General features: G+C 40.4%; 1 protein-coding gene and 1 pseudogene across 2 annotated transcripts in view; both read right to left on the bottom strand.

The window, feature by feature from the left end:
* The window catches only part of LOC147748302 (coagulation factor XI-like), a 181,144-nt gene that overhangs the window by 30,099 nt on the left and 131,931 nt on the right, over window positions 1–19,114 (bottom strand). For both annotated transcript variants that reach the window (XM_086960071.1, XM_086960062.1), the window contains 4 exons: window positions 8,760–8,922; window positions 6,451–6,560; window positions 3,970–4,138; window positions 1,502–1,605 (listed from right to left, as the gene is read on the bottom strand). In XM_086960071.1, coding sequence (XP_086816197.1) covers window positions 1,502–1,605; window positions 3,970–4,138; window positions 6,451–6,560; window positions 8,760–8,922 — 546 coding nt within the window. The remainder of the gene's footprint in view (window positions 1–1,501; window positions 1,606–3,969; window positions 4,139–6,450; window positions 6,561–8,759; window positions 8,923–19,114) is intronic.
* Window positions 2,422–3,397, bottom strand: LOC147748303 (large ribosomal subunit protein eL19 pseudogene; annotated as a pseudogene).

Raw genomic sequence — 19,114 nt, 5'->3', positions numbered from 1 at the left:
TAATTTAGGAAGACAGAATCTAGAACCTCTGCAAAGGATCCAATTTGGCTTTTTAGTCTCTGGAACTGAGAGCAAAAGGTCCCTGCTATTAGTGATCATTAGTGTTTCACTTTTTCAGAAAAATTTGCTTGCAGCCGATTTTCACCAAATGCCTTTCTCTCTCAGCGGCAGCTCCTCTGCTAAAGTGACAGAGCATTGCCCCACTGCTCTGTGAGCAGGTCAAAAAGTAAAAATAAAATGATAATAACAATGCGTTATCACTTTATTTGTCCGTGGCTACGCTGGTTAGGGGTGGAGCGGGCTGGACTGGGCTGTTAGAGGAGCAGGGGAGAGGAGTGGTGAGCAGTCTCTTAAGTGCACATGAATGTTTTGGCTGGATTTCTTGGACCGTCCAGACATGCACACTTTGCATGTTCTCCACCGAGAACATGCACAGGCTCCCAGACCCTCTCTGAGTGCCGAACCACAGCACTCAGACCAATCACAATGCTGCTGCAACAGCATGTGATTAGCTAGGGGTGCCTGGGAGCATGTGTGCTTCCTGCTCTTGCAGTCGACTGAAGAGCCGAAGAAGACCGAGAGGTGGCAACTGGCCTACAGGTAAGAGATTTATATATATATATATATGCAATAATTCCCTCCCCCCTCTGCCCAAACTTGCCCCCCACCACGATTAAGCAGCAGCCGCCACTGCCCTCTTTTCTGGAGGGTATAATTGTAACCAGAAATTGATGGGCTAATTTATAAAGGTAAACTTTCACTTTTGTGTAAGTTTACGATTGTTTGCTATTCACAAAGGGATTTACGAGAAATATCTCTACAAGTGCAAAGTCTCTTCACATGAAAAGACTTATCTATTGATATGCGGAGACCCTGCACTCGTAAAGAGACTTCTCATAAATCCCCTTTTGGATAGCAAATACCCGTAAACTTACACAAAAGTGTATGTTTACCATTGTGAATCAGGCCCAAAGAGACCGTTATGTATCAAACAAAGGATCAAAATGTTAACTGCTTTGTCTGGTGTTTTTTTAGGATACCAGGTCACAATATTTGTATCCTTTATTTGGCAATACATAAATTATGAGGTGGGTCCATTTGAGAGTCATGGATTCAAGACAGTCAAACGTTAGCTAGAATCCATGTACATAAACCATGCAATGCATGGGCTCAACTAAAATTAGTAGTCAGAAATACACAAAAGTGTTGAAAGAAAAAAAGGCAGAATATCAACACTACACATAATGTCCATATTTGCCTAAAAACGGTTCTGCTAAAACTGTAGCTCCTGATTTATAGTGTTATCCTTGAGGTGCATCTGCAGACAAATAAACATTGCACTGAGAAACCAGGATCTATCATCAATTACCCTGGCAGATTGTCTTGCCATACAATTTGATGTTTCAACCCCAGGGCACTTACTCACAGACACCCCAAATGTGAAGCCTGTTTTAAAATCCACCCTAAACATAAGCCATGCAGGAGAATATATTTAACTTACTTCTTTTAATCCCAAAGCTTCTTAGCGAGAAGCCTGAAACGACGTTGTTTAACCCAATGAATGAAGGAGGCATGATGGCAGAGTTCTTCAGATAGCAAAAGAACCTATTGAAAAACAGATTAACAACTGATCAGAAATTAAATATTGAAATCTCCCCTATCATGGGCTACAGGCATAATGTGCATTTGTTCACAGTTTAACCATCTTAACCAACTGAAAAGACTCAGTTGCTGCTCCTTTGATGAATGTAGACAACCCACAGAAGAAACTGCAGAGCGTTTAAAAGGGAAGAGGACATTGTCAAAGCCTCCACGGGATGTTCTGGAGTTTAAACATCCACTCCAATCCTAAATTAATTTGTGACTGCTCTGACTATATCCTCATGTTGCTTCCTATTCTCTCAGGTTTCTGTCTCCAATACCAACTCTCTCAACTCTCAGTTTAACAAATAGTTTGAGAGGTCTGGCTTTCAGCACGTTTTGGAGTCTAGGGACCTAGAAGAGGCTGCCCTGTGGGCCAAAGTCTTCCTTTGCTCCTATTGGACAGATTTCAGTCGCGGAGGACACAAAAGTAGCTCCTATGTGCCTGTACTTTTGGGGTTGCCAGAAATAATCATGTTTTTAATATGTCATTTATGACTCATGTTTTGATGGACCCATAGAAGACCCAGAATACTGCAAGCCCATGGCCAGTGCACAAGCAAATAGTAGACACTTAAGCTGCTTGCCTTCAAACCAATTATGAACATGGTCTATATGGGCAGTTCACACCTGCAGGAATGAAGAGAAATAAGAATTTTAACAATAAAGTTTGTTAATGCATATCTGAAGTTGATGCTTCAACAATGAAACTGCAAAGTGAGTGGTATTTTGCCTTGCATAGCTTCAGTGTTTCTAAGTTCATGCAGGTTGGCTGTGAGCCATGTCAGGCAGGGCGTGATAACAGATTGTTCCAGTGGGAGGAGTTCTATTGGTGAAAGTTGAGAATCATTAGTATTGGATGTTTTATGGCACTGATTGACGCTCACTATTTACACACTGGAAGGACTGACTACTTTCTGTTCTCGCCCTCCTCTGAGAGTGTCTTTATGATCTCTTCCTTCTTTTCTTGCAGGTGTTCTTCGCGTCTCTTGCGAACCTCATTAGTCTTCGACCTGCGAACTTCAGCCTGGCAATGCAGGAGCTGCATGCAGTCTTTGTCTGCCTTCAGTTTGTGAATGTGCTACATGAGATGCACTTGTTCTTGAACACATTACACTTGACTTTCAGGTAAAGGCTGTGGTACATGTGTCGGTCAGACTTCTGGGACTCACAGTACCCTCAGGGAAGACAGCTCAGGATTCTTACTCATCATCCATGAGAGCTTCTTCTGGCATACGTACATTGACAGTACTCTCTTATTAACGCCCATGGGCCTTCTCTTACTGCGAATGAGCATGGTCCTTCTGCAGCGGGCACAGGGTGAACAAGTGCAGGCTTGTGGATAATCAGACCATATTTCACCAGCTTTCTTATTTGCTGGTTAGATTGCATTGGCATTCATATTTGTTTGACTAGGATACAGCCATGCTTTTTCTTGCCACAGTGCAATATGCTGGAGGCAAACTCCTTCTGAAGCCCAAGAATACTCAAGGCAGCAGCCTGGCCAAAGATCGAAAATTGAGAATCGGCTGCGGTAGCATCTATGTTTGTGGTGGTATGTCTGTGAACGTGCCTTGTATATCTGGTGAACGTGTAAAGAAACCTACATACAAGTCTACAGAGTCTATGTACAGCTGCAGCCTGTGCTACCTGCAACAGAACTCAGCTTGGATTCCAGACAGCCAGATCGACCATGTATCCCATTCAGCATCCCACTGGGAGCTGGAGGCTTCGGAGGCCGGCTTTTGAAGGCCATGGCCATTGCATGCACTTGTGTGACTTTCTCCAGCTCTGGGGTGAAATGAAGCAGACTGAGCAAGAAAGATAGAAAGAATACATTAAAAGAGAGAGGTAATGGGGAGGAAGGCGCAGGCTTTAAAAATATTTTTCTGGGCTGCTTTTGATTTTGTATTTCTGCCTTGACTCCAGAGAGGAGTTTTGATTGACTATGACCAAATTAGAACATGTTCTTAAAAGAGTAACAGACTTTTGCATTTGGATTGCTTTGAGACATTTTCTATCACCCAAAAAATATCCCACGAATAAGAAGAGGGAAACATCAAGCTCAGGCAAATCTCAAAAGAATTGGTTTCTAAGGGACAGGATCACCAATACTATGAAAAGATTAAGAATAATGCACAGGGGTAATTAAGGATGAAAATCTTAGAAACGTGCCGTGCTGAAATGTAGCTTACAGGGTTAGAAGATTTGCAGGTTTCATCTAAATCTATCCACAAGGTCAAAAGTTAAAGCATTACTACATAGTGGTGATCACCACTGTATATTAAACATATAGACAGATAGACAGACAGACAAATAGTGTTTTACTTTCTGTTGTCAGCAGTCCAGTCTTCTGTGTGAAATGTAAAGTACTGGCAGTGAGGATGGTTGCTGCAGATGAGCTGGCAGTTCTCAGCATCAGGAGCCAGAACCTGCTCAAGGTGATAGCCAGGAAAATTAACATTGGGAATGAGAAATTCAGGACATGCAGAATCACCTGAGTAGGGAGAGAAGGAGAAGAGAAGAATGAATTTTAATCAAACACTACCTTCCATTTCACCAAGACAAAACTGTCAACCTCCCACTCTGCTGCTTCTGTAAGTGACAATTCGTTGGAAGTGGAGAGCATGGCATGCCCTTATCCCACAGGCCTGTAGTGTAAGGCTTGAGGTTTTGACTCACTGAAAAGGACCCTTACCTGACTCCAGTGAGCGCTGGTTGAGGAGGCAGGAAACCACAATCAGAAACAAATCTGCAGTCAGTCCCAAATATAATCTAAACTAAATTCTGGATATTCTTTGACAATATACAAACCAACCAACTCCGTGAGATGAACATCCATTCGCACTAATTAAAATTAATTTAAACAGAATATATTTTGACTAGTTTTGCAGTTTTATTGAACTGAAAGGTGAATTGGCAGGGTGGTAGAAGGTTTGTGAGTTCTGGTCCGTCTCCACCTCAGCATCAGTGACTTAAGGCAAGTAGAAGACATGAAAGCTAGCAGAGGGTGACAGAAGGGAAGGTAGATTGAGATGAGAGGGCAGGCAAGGCGACATGTGGGGAGGTGGAATGAGACATGAGAGAAGACAGAGGAAGGCATCAGAGAAAGAGGAATGAAACATAAGTAGGCAGAGGAAAGCACAACTATGGCAGAGGAAACATGAGGGTAGGCAGAGGGAGATATAGGAGATATGAAGGAAGCTGTGAGGAGAGGTGAGGGCAGGCACAGTAAGACTAGGAAGGATATATGAATGAAGGCAGAAGGATGAAAGAAGCACAGCAGAGGCAGGAATGTGAGACGGCTGATGGCGGCATAGGATGACGACAAGAGGGCAAGCAGTGCAAGACATGATGAATAGATGGCAGAGGAAGACCAGGAGATCAAATCAGCATGAGCAGTGCTAGCAAGCAGAGGAACGGAGTGATGGCAGAGACAGCGAGAGCTGTAGAGAGAGGGGAGATAATGTAAGAGCAAGCAGAGGGAAAGACTTTGAGTCAACAGCACAGCTAAGGGCAAACAAAGACTGTGAAAGCAGGCACAGAAACAAAGAGGAGTTTTAGAAAAGGGCCAGTGGGTTAGGCAGAAGTAGAAACAATAATGGTAGATACAGGGGGGAAGACAGTGGGGGCAGACAGAGGAAGAAGTGTTTAAAAAGCAAGTGGTGGTTGAAAGCAGAGAGATCAGGTAGATGAATGAATATGGTACTATTAGTCTATGTTTGAAGTCATTAATGTAATTCTTAAATCTCCTACGGGAGATGCCTCCAAGGCAAGACACATCTCATCCAGGTCATCCTATTGGAGTTTTTTTCCACCACCCATCTATCTGTAGGTACCCTACTCCTACAGGCACAAATCCTGTCTGTTCCATGATACCCACAATACATACACCTACCTCATTTCTTACAACACTCTTTCCATCTGCCTCACTGTAGCTGCTCTTTGGCCCTATTTGTCCTTCTCAGACAACAAACTTTAAAACCCAACCAAATGGCCATCCATTCTTCTCCCTCAACCTCTTGTTCCTGCCAGCATCCGCCAAGTAACCACTCTTTTCTATGGTCACTGCACCCTGTTGTCCTGTACTGCGAGACCTCCACTGCTATTCCTCAAGAGGTAGATTTTGCAGCCAGGAACCAGAGTGGCTGTATAATAGTACGGAAGTGGGTTCTAAAGGGAGGTCAATGAAGTAATTGACGAAGAGTGTTTGTGTGCACATGAAATGAGTCACAATTGCTGTGGTTGTGCGACTGACCTTACTAGGGGGTCAAGTAGGATGGCCATAAATGGAACTGCATCCATGGGTAGTGCTCCCCTCACTTCCAAGTGGGCCTGGCAGTGGAATTACACATTGCTTTCAAAGTTTTTAATGACCCCTTAGCTGGAGTTGAAGTCAACATTGTGCATGGGCAGGCAGGGGGTCTTTGGGATATGTTGGCCAGAAAACTAGAGCACAGGCGTGATTGGTGGACCGTCTGGTCAGAAAAGAGAAGAACATTTTGAGTTGTGTCTTGTGACTGTGGGGTTGGAGAAGTATGCAATGGAGCCATCAAGAGAGGACTGATTTGTCATTATGAGGACATGGGATATCAGATAGAGCTTTAAATGTCTGAATTTACTGTTTAGTGTATCTTGTAGTTTCAAACATGATGTGGCAGAGAATGAGAAAAAGAAATTCAATTCATACCATGAAGCAAATGTACTGTGTAACCATAAACATCACAATGGCTAACCCAGGAATATTTCTTGCATTGATTTATACACACTCATTTCACAGAAGAAACCAGAATAATGTCCAATACTTACAAGTGCTGTCATCGCAGTTCCTTGGGCTGAACCCAGACACAACATTGCCAAGGATATTAATGACTGGTGGATATGGTAGCTTCGTAGCGAATTTCTGGAAGCACAACTTACTGGAATTGAAAGGCAGAGCATTCTCATTAAAGTTACTGCTTTATTGATATCACAGAGCTTTTTCATAAATATACATAATGATAGTGATACCAGAACTCTCATTATATACACAGCCTTGCTGATACCACAGTGGCTTTTAATTAAATATGTGTCCTTCTTAGTAGGCTGTACTATACTGCAGTGCATATCATAAGCATGAAACACTGCTCTCGCTTTAATAAAAACAAATGAGCTTTCCCCAGGTAAAGCTACATTTGCTAAGCTCAATGACCCAAGCCTCCTTCACAGCCATTCAATCCATGCGCGCTCTTCATCTTTTTGAAACTAACTCCTACAGAGGGAGGGACACAGAGTAGGTATCAGAGTAGCAGTGTGTATCACTAAGGGCCCTTCGTCACCAGAAAAGCAACCCATATGCTCATAGAGGAGTGGTAGGATCCTGGAGTAGGTGGCATGACCTTGGGCAACTGCCTTGGTCATGCCTTTGGGATTCTGATTTGGTACACCTTTAGAAAAGACTCAGAACAAAATCCACTGCTTATGTGATTTAGGGTCGGAGGTGCGTGTGCAAAATCATACAACTTAATAAAATTGCTACATTTTTGGGAAATTACACAAATGGAGCAAAATTTCATTTCACTGGTTACATGCATGACATTTTCAAATGAGGACATAACCCGATGAAAGAAGACATGAAAGACAATGTGAGGACAATAGTGTGAGCAAATAATTTCACTTGGTGAGACATTTTCTAATCAATCCAGTCCGTCATAAAGAAACAATTTCACCACATTGCATTATGCAAACATTTACAAATTTCCCAAGCTTTATTTTTAGCTCAGATAAATTTGGCAGTAGTCTTGTGTAGTTTGTTTCCAAACAAACTAACTGCACAAGACTCCTAATAAACATTGTCATTACTGCACAAATTAGATGTTGATTTTGCTCAGGGATCATTTTCAACAGGGATCATTTGATTTGAATTCTATCAAGAATGTGTGCCCATTATCATACGCTTTTATATGTTTTGTCTCAACTTGTAATAATAAGAGAACACATTATAAATACCCGTCCTTTACCTTTTATCCTGATGGAGGCTTCCTATTGATCTATGCACATGAGCCAAAATGCTATTGCCGCCTAATACATAAAAATGTCTGTACATAAATGTATTATGATACAATAAATGCAAAGATTTCCCATCATAGATTAAGACTTCACACTAAGTGACTGGAAGGTCATTTAAGTGTAGGACTTGAATATGCAACAGTCTCTTAGCATATGCTCAATCATATCTAAAATTATGTATTATATAATGATGGTTAAGCATCATTCCATGTTTTAATCCTATCTTTGTTTTTATGGCTCATATTGTATTATACAAGACGTTTATGATGAAATAGAACATTATGAAATAGCCTTCATCTATAAGATTATAAAATTCTCATGACCAATTGATGATCTATCTTTGTTGATTAAGGGTCTACTTTAGAGTTTGTTCTACAGGGTACTCCATGGTAAACATGACAAAATACCTGGTCCTCAAACCCTTGGTTCACCTGCCTCACTTTGCAGCAGCCAAACCTGTGATTTTTCTGTCGACAAAGCATCCGTAGGGCTGTCAGTGGAAGGCATTACATTGCAAATCCTATTTTCGGTGGGTGATGTAATCTTTTTTTTCTGTCTGTCACAACCAGGAAAAACATGTAGCCCAAAAAGTTGGTTCGTTCCTCAGCACAGATCCACTGTAATGCTAGGTGGATCGGATATGTACGGGACTCTACCTATCGCTTGGTAGCATAATAGAATTTAGAGTTCAGAATTCTACCACCAGAGACTTCAATGTGCTGGAATGAATAAAAGCAGGTATATTTGTTTGAAAAGAAAACCACAATCACCAACACCAGTGATATACAGACAACTTGTATTAGAATGCCCCGTCAACTAAGAGCTGTTTCCCTCTATAGGTTGATGATTCGTGATGGGTAACTAAAGCTCTCCAAATGTTCATGGGTATACATTTGTGATTGAATATATGGTTTGGTATTGTGGAGCCCCTTTCTCTATTTGGTACCACTGTACCAGTGGCAAATCTTCTGAAGTTCATATGTGAACAGGTGTCAGACTGAACTATAGCCTGTCAAATTGTTCTGCAAAACATATTGCTCCACAAGAATACCATGCCACTGTGTACCTACCGCAGCTCAGGAGCTGGATTATACTGCTCTGTAACATAGGTGAAGAACTGACAGTCAGGGGAGTTGGTGCATGAATCCTGGCACTCAGTGGGGTTTTCTCGGATGAGAGCCCTAATATCGCTGCCAAAGAAGTCTACGTCTTTGTAGGTTTTCGTGAAACAACCTTAAAGTAATCAGAACAAAGTATATCATACAAAGAGGTCACCTAATGTTTAATATTACATAAAAAGTAGATTACAATGGTACTGGCACATAGAATATTTTCAATTTGTTATAGATTCTTGTAGTCAGTTCCTTAACCAAGGTATACCCAATAAAATAACCTGACTCTCTTACAGCAAGCAATGCCAGGGTAACGCAAGTGACCAAATACATCCTTTGACCCATAGACAATGATAGGAGTACCAGACATCATGGTACCATCAATTATATCTCTGCAACATAAAACTTGACTTGTATGAAGCAGACGTCATAAAAAAATGAAGCAGCCCTAGTCCTGCATCCTTCAGCAGGTTCTTGTGATCCAATATGGCTCCCCTGAAGTATGACACTCCACACCCAGATCATCATTGGTCTGAAGAAACAGGACCACGTTACCATTTAAGGAGAATTATGCTTTCTCTACAATCCAGAATGATGTTTAAGATCTGCAGAACCAATTCCAACTCAGTAATTTTCAACATGTCGTTGGACCTGGTACCAAATTTCCCATTTCCAACTCAAAAATGCAATAAACAAAGCTGTGCAAGTGCTTGGTATTCACCAAAAATAGTGACTTTATTTATTCTATGTAGGGCCATTGTATGCAGTGTGAATATCATGCATGACGTAGGTTAGGACATTTGTGGAATTTCTCTTCCTTCAATAAAGGGTTTCAGATCCATACACAAATTTATTTAAAATGCTACTAGGAATTATTTTCTGCAATCCCTATGGCATACGTGATTGGATCTACTGGATTTCAAGATACACGAAGGAAATACATTACATTTGCTTGTGCACACCCACATACATATGGTTTGGTGAATGTGACTATATTCTGAATGCATCTCTATGGGATCGCTGACAGAATATCAGAAACAGAAATATCATGTGGACTTAATGTGTCAAAAATATCAAGCACCAAAATATAGAGCAGGTACAGGCAAAAAGTTAAGTATAGATTTACTGTTCTTAACCCCAAATCCATGTACCTTGAAGATAAATTTATCGTCCAGGGACATATATGTGGAGGTATATATATATTAAAACTTTGTTAAGCTGTAGAGACTTACCTTCACAATATTGGCATACTCGATATTCTTGACATGATCTTTTGGGCCATGATTTTTCTGTTTCTGATATTCTGTCTAAATACCTTTCTTAGTTCCCTCCTCTAAACGTCATCGAAGTTCAGAACTAAGTGTATGTAGAGTTTGAAAGAACTTGTACACTATAAGGTAGGTATTAAACGTACGCAAAAGCATTCGCCATGTTTCATTGCTACAGAATACTGCATAAAGTATGTGTATGCTATTAATGACCTTTTCAGTTGCAAGTCTGTCAGAAGAAAAATGGGGATCTAGCCAACAAAAAATAATGATTACATTTACATATAGTTTTTGCAGACATTTATTTATAAATGTATTTTTATGGGTTCCTAAGGCACAAATATCGGTACTATCCGAAGGTCCCTCTGTGAAAGGTTGTTAGACCTGTCAGCTTTAATGTGGTCTTCTCCCAAACTTTTTGCTTGCTTGCCTCCAATTTGCTGGATTTTTGCTTGTGTTGGCCTTAGGTCTCTGTGCACTCTGCCACTGCTATATCAGTGCTTAAATGCTTGTGCTCACTCCCCTAAACATGGTTTCATTGGCATATACCAGTTTGTCATGTTTAATTTACTAGTAAGGCCTTGTGGAGTGATATCCTCTAAATTAGAGCATTGGAATGTTGGGTGCTCTACTGAAGACAATGGAGTGCTCCATGCTTTTACGGGCCGTTAAAGTCCCGCAAAGCAACATTCCAATGTTGTTTTCAAAGGCCTCTTGGAGTGCGAGGGAATTTATTTATTTTCCAATTCTGTTCATTAATCATATAACAGACAGCGAAGATCAAAATAAACTGAGGGCCCATGTCCCCTACAAAGAGAATCACCAAGCAAGGCTATTATCCACTTTACATAATAGGACATTGTGACAAGAAGCCTATACAATGAGATCAATCCCTTCACATATTTCACTGAAATAGTCCCATAGAGCTGCAGTAGTGTAGAAAGGGAGAGATCGTATGATCCCCCCTATCCCCAGTTATCTTAGGAGAATGGACATGTCGGCCAGGGGTTAAAAACATTATAAAGAGGCCCAGGATATTGTAGTCAATATAAAAGAGTCCACTGATTGAGAGATCGGTGAAAACATTACTATCTGGCCATGTGGGACAATTCAATATAAACGTATAGGTCTCTGGACGCGGGGCCTTTTAAACTATCAAGGCAGCAGGGAACTATCAGCAATGATATATATATACATATATATTACCTACTGGCGGTCGCCAGTAGGTAGTTATAGTTAGGATTGTTTTCCATAGGAAATCCTCAACATTCTATTTGGAATAACTTTGGCCCTGGTGGATGAATCTTTGTGAATATCTCAAAGAAGATGGCTCGGTGCGCTGCGCTCATTTCCTGAAAGTTTGGGGGAGATTGGTGAAGTGGGGGCTGAGATAAAAGGGGGGTCCCAAAACGTGTTTTCTCCATGTTATTTTCCATAGGACCTTTAGACTCGGCTACAGGTCGAACGGCTGAATGGATTTATATGAAATTTGGCAAAACTGTAGAGTCCTGTTCGCAGATTACGCTTTTTTTGGAATGGTGTAAATCCGTTCAGTAGTTGTTGAGAAAATTAAAGTTAAAGTCAATTATATATCTATAGCCGCGCACACGTGCGCTCACCCAAGCGGCAGCGCGTGAGCGGATTTTTTTTTTGCTGCGTGACGTCTGTTAACGTTCGATTCGAAGGAAATCAGGAAGTTTTGTCTGCCATTTTGTCACTGCGAGTAAATATATTGTTCATTTCATAGCGTTTAAACATGGAAAGGGGAGAAGGTAGAGATTGTCTTGCTGCGTAGGTTTTCTCGGGGTGTGTAGTAAGGCCCTTAAACGCGAAAAAATATATTTTTTTTCCGGAAAAAATAACGGGGTGCGCGCACCCGGTCGCGCACACCTATTCACAAGAGTGTGAAAATGGAGATAAATTAGAAGTTTGAGTGCTTAGATATAAAGTGGCTTTGAAAAGAGCCCTTGTGTTAATTGAGTGTTTTCTGCATTTATAGGTAAGTACCGATGCAGAGCCTGATGTTGCAGAGGAAGATTGTGTTTCCCTCATTCGTGAAATGAACACCGTCTCTCCTATAGACGTCTTGTATGTGGTATCGCAAGTTGTTGTGGTAAATAGAACCCATGCTATAATCTCTGAGGAACGCAGAAACAGATGTATTTAAGTTGTTGTGGTAAATAGAACCCATGCTATAATCTCTGAGGAACGCAGAAACAGATGTATTTACATGTCTCCTTGCTTTCTCAAATTGTGCACAATGTTGATTGGACCAATTCCATTTCTGTCTTTGGCATATATTGGAATATACCAAGGCAGATCGAGGAAAAAGTGTTATCAATTGTGGAAAGGTGTCTTTTAGAAGCATTTCCAGACCTACCCGAGTGATTGTGCGTAGATCGTTCCCACCACAGTGCACAATTATAAGGTCTGGTTCTGGGAGATGCATAAAAGTTTTCACCAATGGAATCAATTGGTGACAGTTCAATCCTCCTTTGGCAATCCATGTTATTTTGGAATTTAAAAACATTTATAGAGCGCTCGTATACTAAAGCAGTTTCTTGGCGCTGGGAGCTACAGTGGTAAAAACAAACAAACGGGGGACGCGGCTAACCAGTAAATGCTTGCTGGAACAAGAGGGTTTTTAAGGCCCTACGATATTCCATATAGGATGGTAGGAGTCTAATTGAAGGGGGAAGGGCGTTCCAAAAAGTGGGGGCCAGAACTGTGAATTTCTGACCACCGGCTCTTTTCTTTTTAAAACGGGGTACTACTAGCAGGCCCAAAGAAGAGGAACGAAGGGCTCTCGGCGGGCAATAGTTTGTAACGGCAGAGTTGATAAATGCCGGAGCTGTGCCCGCTCGGGCTTGAAATGTAAGGCATCCTAATTTGAACAGAGCCCGTTGCTTGATAGGGAGCCAGTGAAGGTTTTTTAAAAGGGGGGTGGAATGGTGTGACTTAGCCAGGCCATAAACCAGGCGGGCTGCCTGGTTCTGGACCAGCTGTAGACGGTGAAGGGCATATGCGGGGGCACCATTGAAGACGATGTTCCCATAATCAATTTTTGACAGTACCATGGCCATGACGATCAGTTTAAGTGCTGACACAGAAAAAAAACGGGAAATTTTCCTAATAGTCCGTAGGGAAAAGAAACAAGAGGAGACAACTGAACTAATATGTGAATGTAAGGTGAGTTGGTGATTAAGAGTAATGCCCAGCGTTTTAACTGAAGGGGAAGGAATGGGAGGGGTGCCTAAGGATGGGGGCCAAAAAAGAGGTGACCATGGATTTGCGACCCCGCCCGTCAGAACCAGCTCCGTTTTGTCCGGATTTAATTTGAGATGGTTAGTATTCATCCAATCACGGATGAATAGCATCACGGACTGGAAGCTGGTTTGACCTGGCGAGGTCGGGGATAAATCAAAGATGAGTTGGAGGTCGTCGGCGTAATTGTACACCGCGACCTCCATGTGCTGTAAAGCAAAAATAAGGGGAAAAATATATAAATTGAAAAGTAGAGGGGACAGCGAAGAGCCCTGAGGGACCCCGCACGTGATTTCACGAGAAGGGGCAGCAAATTCTGCCAGATGGACAGACTGGGAGCGACCAGACAGGAAGGACTTCAGCCAAACCAACGGAGGGCCCTCGATGCCCGCCAACCTGACACGGCGTAAGAGGATGGAGTGATCCACCGTGTCAAAGGCGGCGGACAGGGTATAGAGACAAAATATCGACTCCAAAATATCGACTGGACATAATATCGAGTTTAAAATATAGACTGGACAAAATATCGACTGGACATAATATCGACTACAAAAATATCGTTTTTCAGGTAAGTGAAGTAATATCGACTGTATAAAATATAGATAGCAAAAATATCGATTTTTTAATAATATATAATATTTTATAGTGTATTTTTATGTAATAATATGTGTGAATAGTGTGTATTAATGTTATTAAATATTTTATTACATGAATTTTGTTTTGATAATAATTGCGTAATGTAATTCTGTAGCGGGTTGTGGGTTTATAGGGGAATAGGGTGGGAAGTAATTTAATAATAATTAATTAATTAATATATGTTTGTTATTATTTTTAATTAATAATTAATTGATAATTAATTAATATTAATTAGTTAATTAATTAATATAATTTTGAATATATTTTGTATTAGTAAATAATTGTTAATTAATTAATTGTAATTAGTTAATTACATTAATTAGAGTACATTTTTTATATATATAATTTTGTGTTATTTTTAAGTAATTAATTTTGATAAAATAATATTAATTATTAAAATAATTACACCTAATGTTCTAATATATTTACTTTATTGTTATTGTTAATTAATAATTAATTGGTAATTAAATAATATTGATACATTTTGGGTAAAGGAGCATTTTTAGGGTTCAGGGTCAGTTTTCAGGTCATGGGTAAAGGGGTATTTTTAGGGTTCAGGGTCAGTTTTCAGTTCATGGGTAAAGGGGTATTTTTAGGGTTCAGGGTCAGTTTTCAGGTCATGGGTAAAGGGGTATTTTTAGGGTTCAGGGTCAGTTTTCAGTTCATGGGTAAAGGGGTATTTTTAGGGTTCAGGGTCAGTTTTCAGGTCATGGGTAAAGGGGTATTTTTAGGGTTCAGGGTCAGTTTTCAGGTCATGGGTAAAGGGGTATTTTTAGGGTTTAGGGTCAGTTTTCAGTTCATGGGTAAAGGGGTATTTTTAGGGTTCAGGGTCAGTTTTCAGGTCATGGGTAAAGGGGTATTTTTAGGGTTCAGGGTCAGTTTTCAGTTCATGGGTAAAGGGGTATTTTTAGGGTTTAGGGTCAGTTTTCAGTTCATGGGTAAAGGGGTATTTTTAGGGTTCAGGGTCAGTTTTCAGGTCATGGGTAAAGGGGTATTTTTAGGGTTCAGGGTCAGTTTTCAGGTCATGGGTAAAGGGGTATTTTTAGGGTTCAGGGTCAGTTTTCAGGTCATGGGTAAAGGGGTATTTTTAGGGTTCAGGGTCAGTTTTGGGTTTTTGGGTAAAGGGGTATTTTTAGGGTTCAGGGTCAGTTTTGGGTTTTTGGGTAAAGGGGTATTTTTAGGGTTCAGGGTCAACAAATAAGATTTAAAAAAATTATTTTTATTATTTTCATTTATTATTTTATTATTATAATTTAATTTAAGTCGTTTTAAGTATATTTTAGTAATTAAAATTTAATATTAATTTAATTTAACACTGTTTTTAATAAAGTCGATATTTTTTACATCTATATTTTTGTTAACGATATTTTGTACTCGATATTTTTGTACTTACCTGTTTGTAGATACAAACTCGATATTTTGACTGTCGATATTTTGTCCACGATATTTTGGCAAGTCGATATTTTGGCAGTCGATATTATTTCAGTGATCCGGCGGACAGATCTAATAAAACGAGGGCCTGAGGTACGTTGGAGTCCAATCCCTCCCTGAGTCGGTCCAGAACTGAAATGACCACCTTCTCTGTGGAGTGGCGGGGACGAAAACCCGCTTGGCAGGGAGCAAGATAATTACTATCCTCGATAAAGGAGCTAAGGACCTGCGTGAGATGGGACTCGGCAATCTTCCCAAGGAAGGGAAGGAGGGAGATTGGACGGTAATTAGCCGGGACGCCAGGGTCCGCCCCTGGTTTCTTCAGTATCGGGATGATTGTGGCGGCCTTGAAAGAAGGCGGGACAGTACCCTGTTCAAATGATTTATTTAGCAGGGTGAGGGCAGGGGAAGGGCAATCTAGAAAGATCTGGCTTAATATGTGGGCTGGGCAAACATCAGCGGGGGAACCAGATTTCACCCGTCTGAGAAGAGGTGGAAGTGAATCCAGAGTCAGGGGGGGAATATGAGCCAGGGACTGGCTATTGATAGGAATAAAGCCCTCACAAAAGGACATTTGGTAAGCCGAGGTTGCAAATTCGTCTCCTTAGTGCATATTTTTCACTCCAGTGAATATAACTGTGTCCTATTAGCCAGACCTTCATTTTTAATGGATTTGTAGTCGTCGTCCGATCGGTTCTGGAAGTGGAATGGTAGTTACAAGTTTAAATTCTAAATAAAAAAAAAGGAAGAGGCTGGGTGTGGTTAATAAAATAAAAATGATTGGTTGATTATAATAAGTGGAGATTGAAGAGTACGTTGCATGTTAATGTTTATGTGAAACGAAAAGTATTATTGGGTGTGAAAAAAAGACATGTAACTGAGTTGTGGATTGGCAGGTGTTTCTGGAGGGAAAACAGTCTTCTTAGTTAGCTGTAGAACGTTGAGACATGAACTTTTGACCTGTGCCTTCAGCAAGGTGCAGAATGAGGTGTTACCATGGATACAGGCGGAGATGGCAGTTGGTGATGGGTGTCTCTCACGTGAGTCTGAAAATATTGTGAAGGACAACCAATTGAAATGTAAATTTGATTTTACAATTTTGCGTCAGGAAATGTGATTGGTTGAAGAGAGTTATATGAGTGTGTATTGACTGGATATCTGTGCCATTGAATTTTGGTTGCAGTGATAGAAGCAATATTCAGAGTTCCGCTAACGAATATCTGTTTTGTGACTTTCACTGTTGTACATCGTTCAAAGCATTGGTAAAGGTAAGTGCGTAACTGTTTGTTTTGTCATGTATCGTATAATATAGTTTAATTAGAAACAATCATTGATTTTCGATGTGAAAACTAATTTATGGCTGTCGTAATGTGTTGTATTTGTAAAAGTAATTTCTTCCATTTAAATGTTGAATACGCAGTAAAAAATATTTTTAATATAGAGTAATTATTTTTGTAATTTTGAAGCGTTTATATATAATGAGAGAAGTTGTTGAGGATATGAAGAAATAATATTAGCAGAGACACAGACAATGGAGAAAGAGAGAGAAATGGTAAATTACTAGTGATACCGTTGTGAAAAAATGGTAATGGTTAATGAATTGGTAAACTTTTTTTCAGTGGACAATATTTCAGGCTGGTTGGTGGCCGTGGCCTGCACTGGTGGGGGTGGGGCGAGAGGGTCGGGGAAGGGGGTTAAAGTGGTAATAATAAAGGTATTCACAAAGTTTCTGTTAGACGTCAAAATTATAGTGCAGTTTCTGGTCGTCGTTTGCACTGGTGGGGTGAGGGAGGTGGTCGAGTGAAATAAAATGAAAAGTTTTGACCATGAGGTTGTATAGAGATTTGTGTAGTAAATGTGTTCGTACATTGAGGTTGGAAACGGAGCATAAAAATATCTCTTTCAGTTCTGCTGTTTGACTCCATCTTCATGTCCCTTCTGTTTTGCATCTCCGTTGCCCTGTGTTATCTTATTGTCTGTGTGTTTGCCTTCAATCCGGGCTGAGGACGTTTGCTGTGGAGGCACACACAGATAGTCCTATTAAAGTGATTGGAACGTTTTCAAAAAAATAATGATATAATTGCATTGGTATTTTTAAAGCGCTACTGAATGTTTTCTTTCACAATTACCGCTTGGTTGCTTTCTCAGAGCAGAGGGTATGTCGTATTTCACTCTTTGGTGCCTCTGCATCTGAGTCTGTTCTCTGGTGGCTGGCGGCGAACTGTTTGTTATTATGGAGATGAAAGGGTGATAAGGAGAGAAATACGACATAGCGTCTGGCCTGTAGAAGCGTGGGAGCAGTGATTAACTCTGAGTGAAGCGGAACTGTGTCGGTGCTTAGTAACAGTAAAAAAAAAATGTTAACAGTGGTATAACTGTGTTTACGGTGCGCGACCTACTAAGAAAGAGTTCACGGGCCGTATTTGGCTTGCAGGTTCTAGTATCAGTAAGTGAGGTCGAGAAAAGAAAACATTCATGACTTTATTTATGAAGGCCTTGCGCCACCGGTGCGTTACTTTTTCTTATTTTAAAAAATGAGGCACCGGCGGCGGAAGGTCTTCATAAATAAGGTCCTCTGTGTCTACAGTTAAGGGTATGTGGAACCCATGAATAGTTTTTCAATATGAAATCATTTCAGTTGAGATTATGGATTAAAAGAGAAACCGTGAATATTTGAAATGTTTATTTGGAAATGTACTGTTCTAAAGGCAAATCATTATGTAATATGAGTACAGAAATTGCAAAAAACACAGTAATTGGTATTGTTAGTAGTACATGGAATACAAACGCTATAGTTGAAGAAAAATGAATATAGTTGGAAAAAAACATTGTACACTCTTATAAGGAAGTATATTATATTTTAATAAGTGGAAGAAGGTGTCTGGTCTTTTAGTTTAGGAAGGATATATGAAAATGCAAGTGGTCATACATCATTACTTTATGAATCAGCTGTCTACATGCGAAGCACTATCAAGTTTGTGTCATGTTACTGTGTGAGGTGAAAAAAAGGCGCCAAAAGCGACAAAATGGCGAGTGGTGCATGTATGTGAGGGGAAAAAAAAGGCGCCAAAAGCGACAAAATGGCGAGAGGTGAATGTATGTGAGGGGGAAAAAAAAGGCGTCAAAAGCGACAAAATGGTGAGAGGTGCATGTATGTAATCTGTTGGATGCAGCAGTATTGCCGGTCGTATAGGAACTCCACAGAATTAGGTTGCCGGCTATGCAGTGGAGAGGAGCATAATGACTTGATAAATTTTCTAGGAGTCTTAGGGGTCCGATGTAGGTAAATCCCATTTACCGATTTTGAAATACCGAATACTATCGATTCGGTATTTCAAAATCGGTAAATGGGATGTAGGTCCCAACATCTGGATTCGTTACCGAATCCTTAACAATTCTTTAATTACCGATTCGGTAAATACCGATTCGGTAATGATAGCGAATCGGTAAAATTACCGAAAACGTGCCCTTACATCTCGTTAGCCCTTTACCGATTGGAAACGGCCAAAAATCAGTATTTTCGGCCGATTCGGTTCGGTAAAGGGCTACCTACATCGGGCCTTAATTTAGTCACTTAAATATTGCTAAGGAGTTTGCCACGGAAATATGTATCCATTCTCAGAGGTTTATTATATTAAGGATATATATTAACATGGTGGCTCCTGGTGTTTTGTGGTTCTGTGCAAGTGTATTGCTTGCATGTGTATAATGCTG

This window comes from Lissotriton vulgaris, chromosome 1_1 (genome assembly GCF_964263255.1).
Source record: "Lissotriton vulgaris chromosome 1_1, aLisVul1.2, whole genome shotgun sequence".
Classification (NCBI taxonomy): Eukaryota; Metazoa; Chordata; class Amphibia; order Caudata; family Salamandridae; genus Lissotriton; species Lissotriton vulgaris.
Note: the sequence above shows the minus strand (reverse complement) of the source record. Positions and strands in the feature narration are given on the sequence as shown.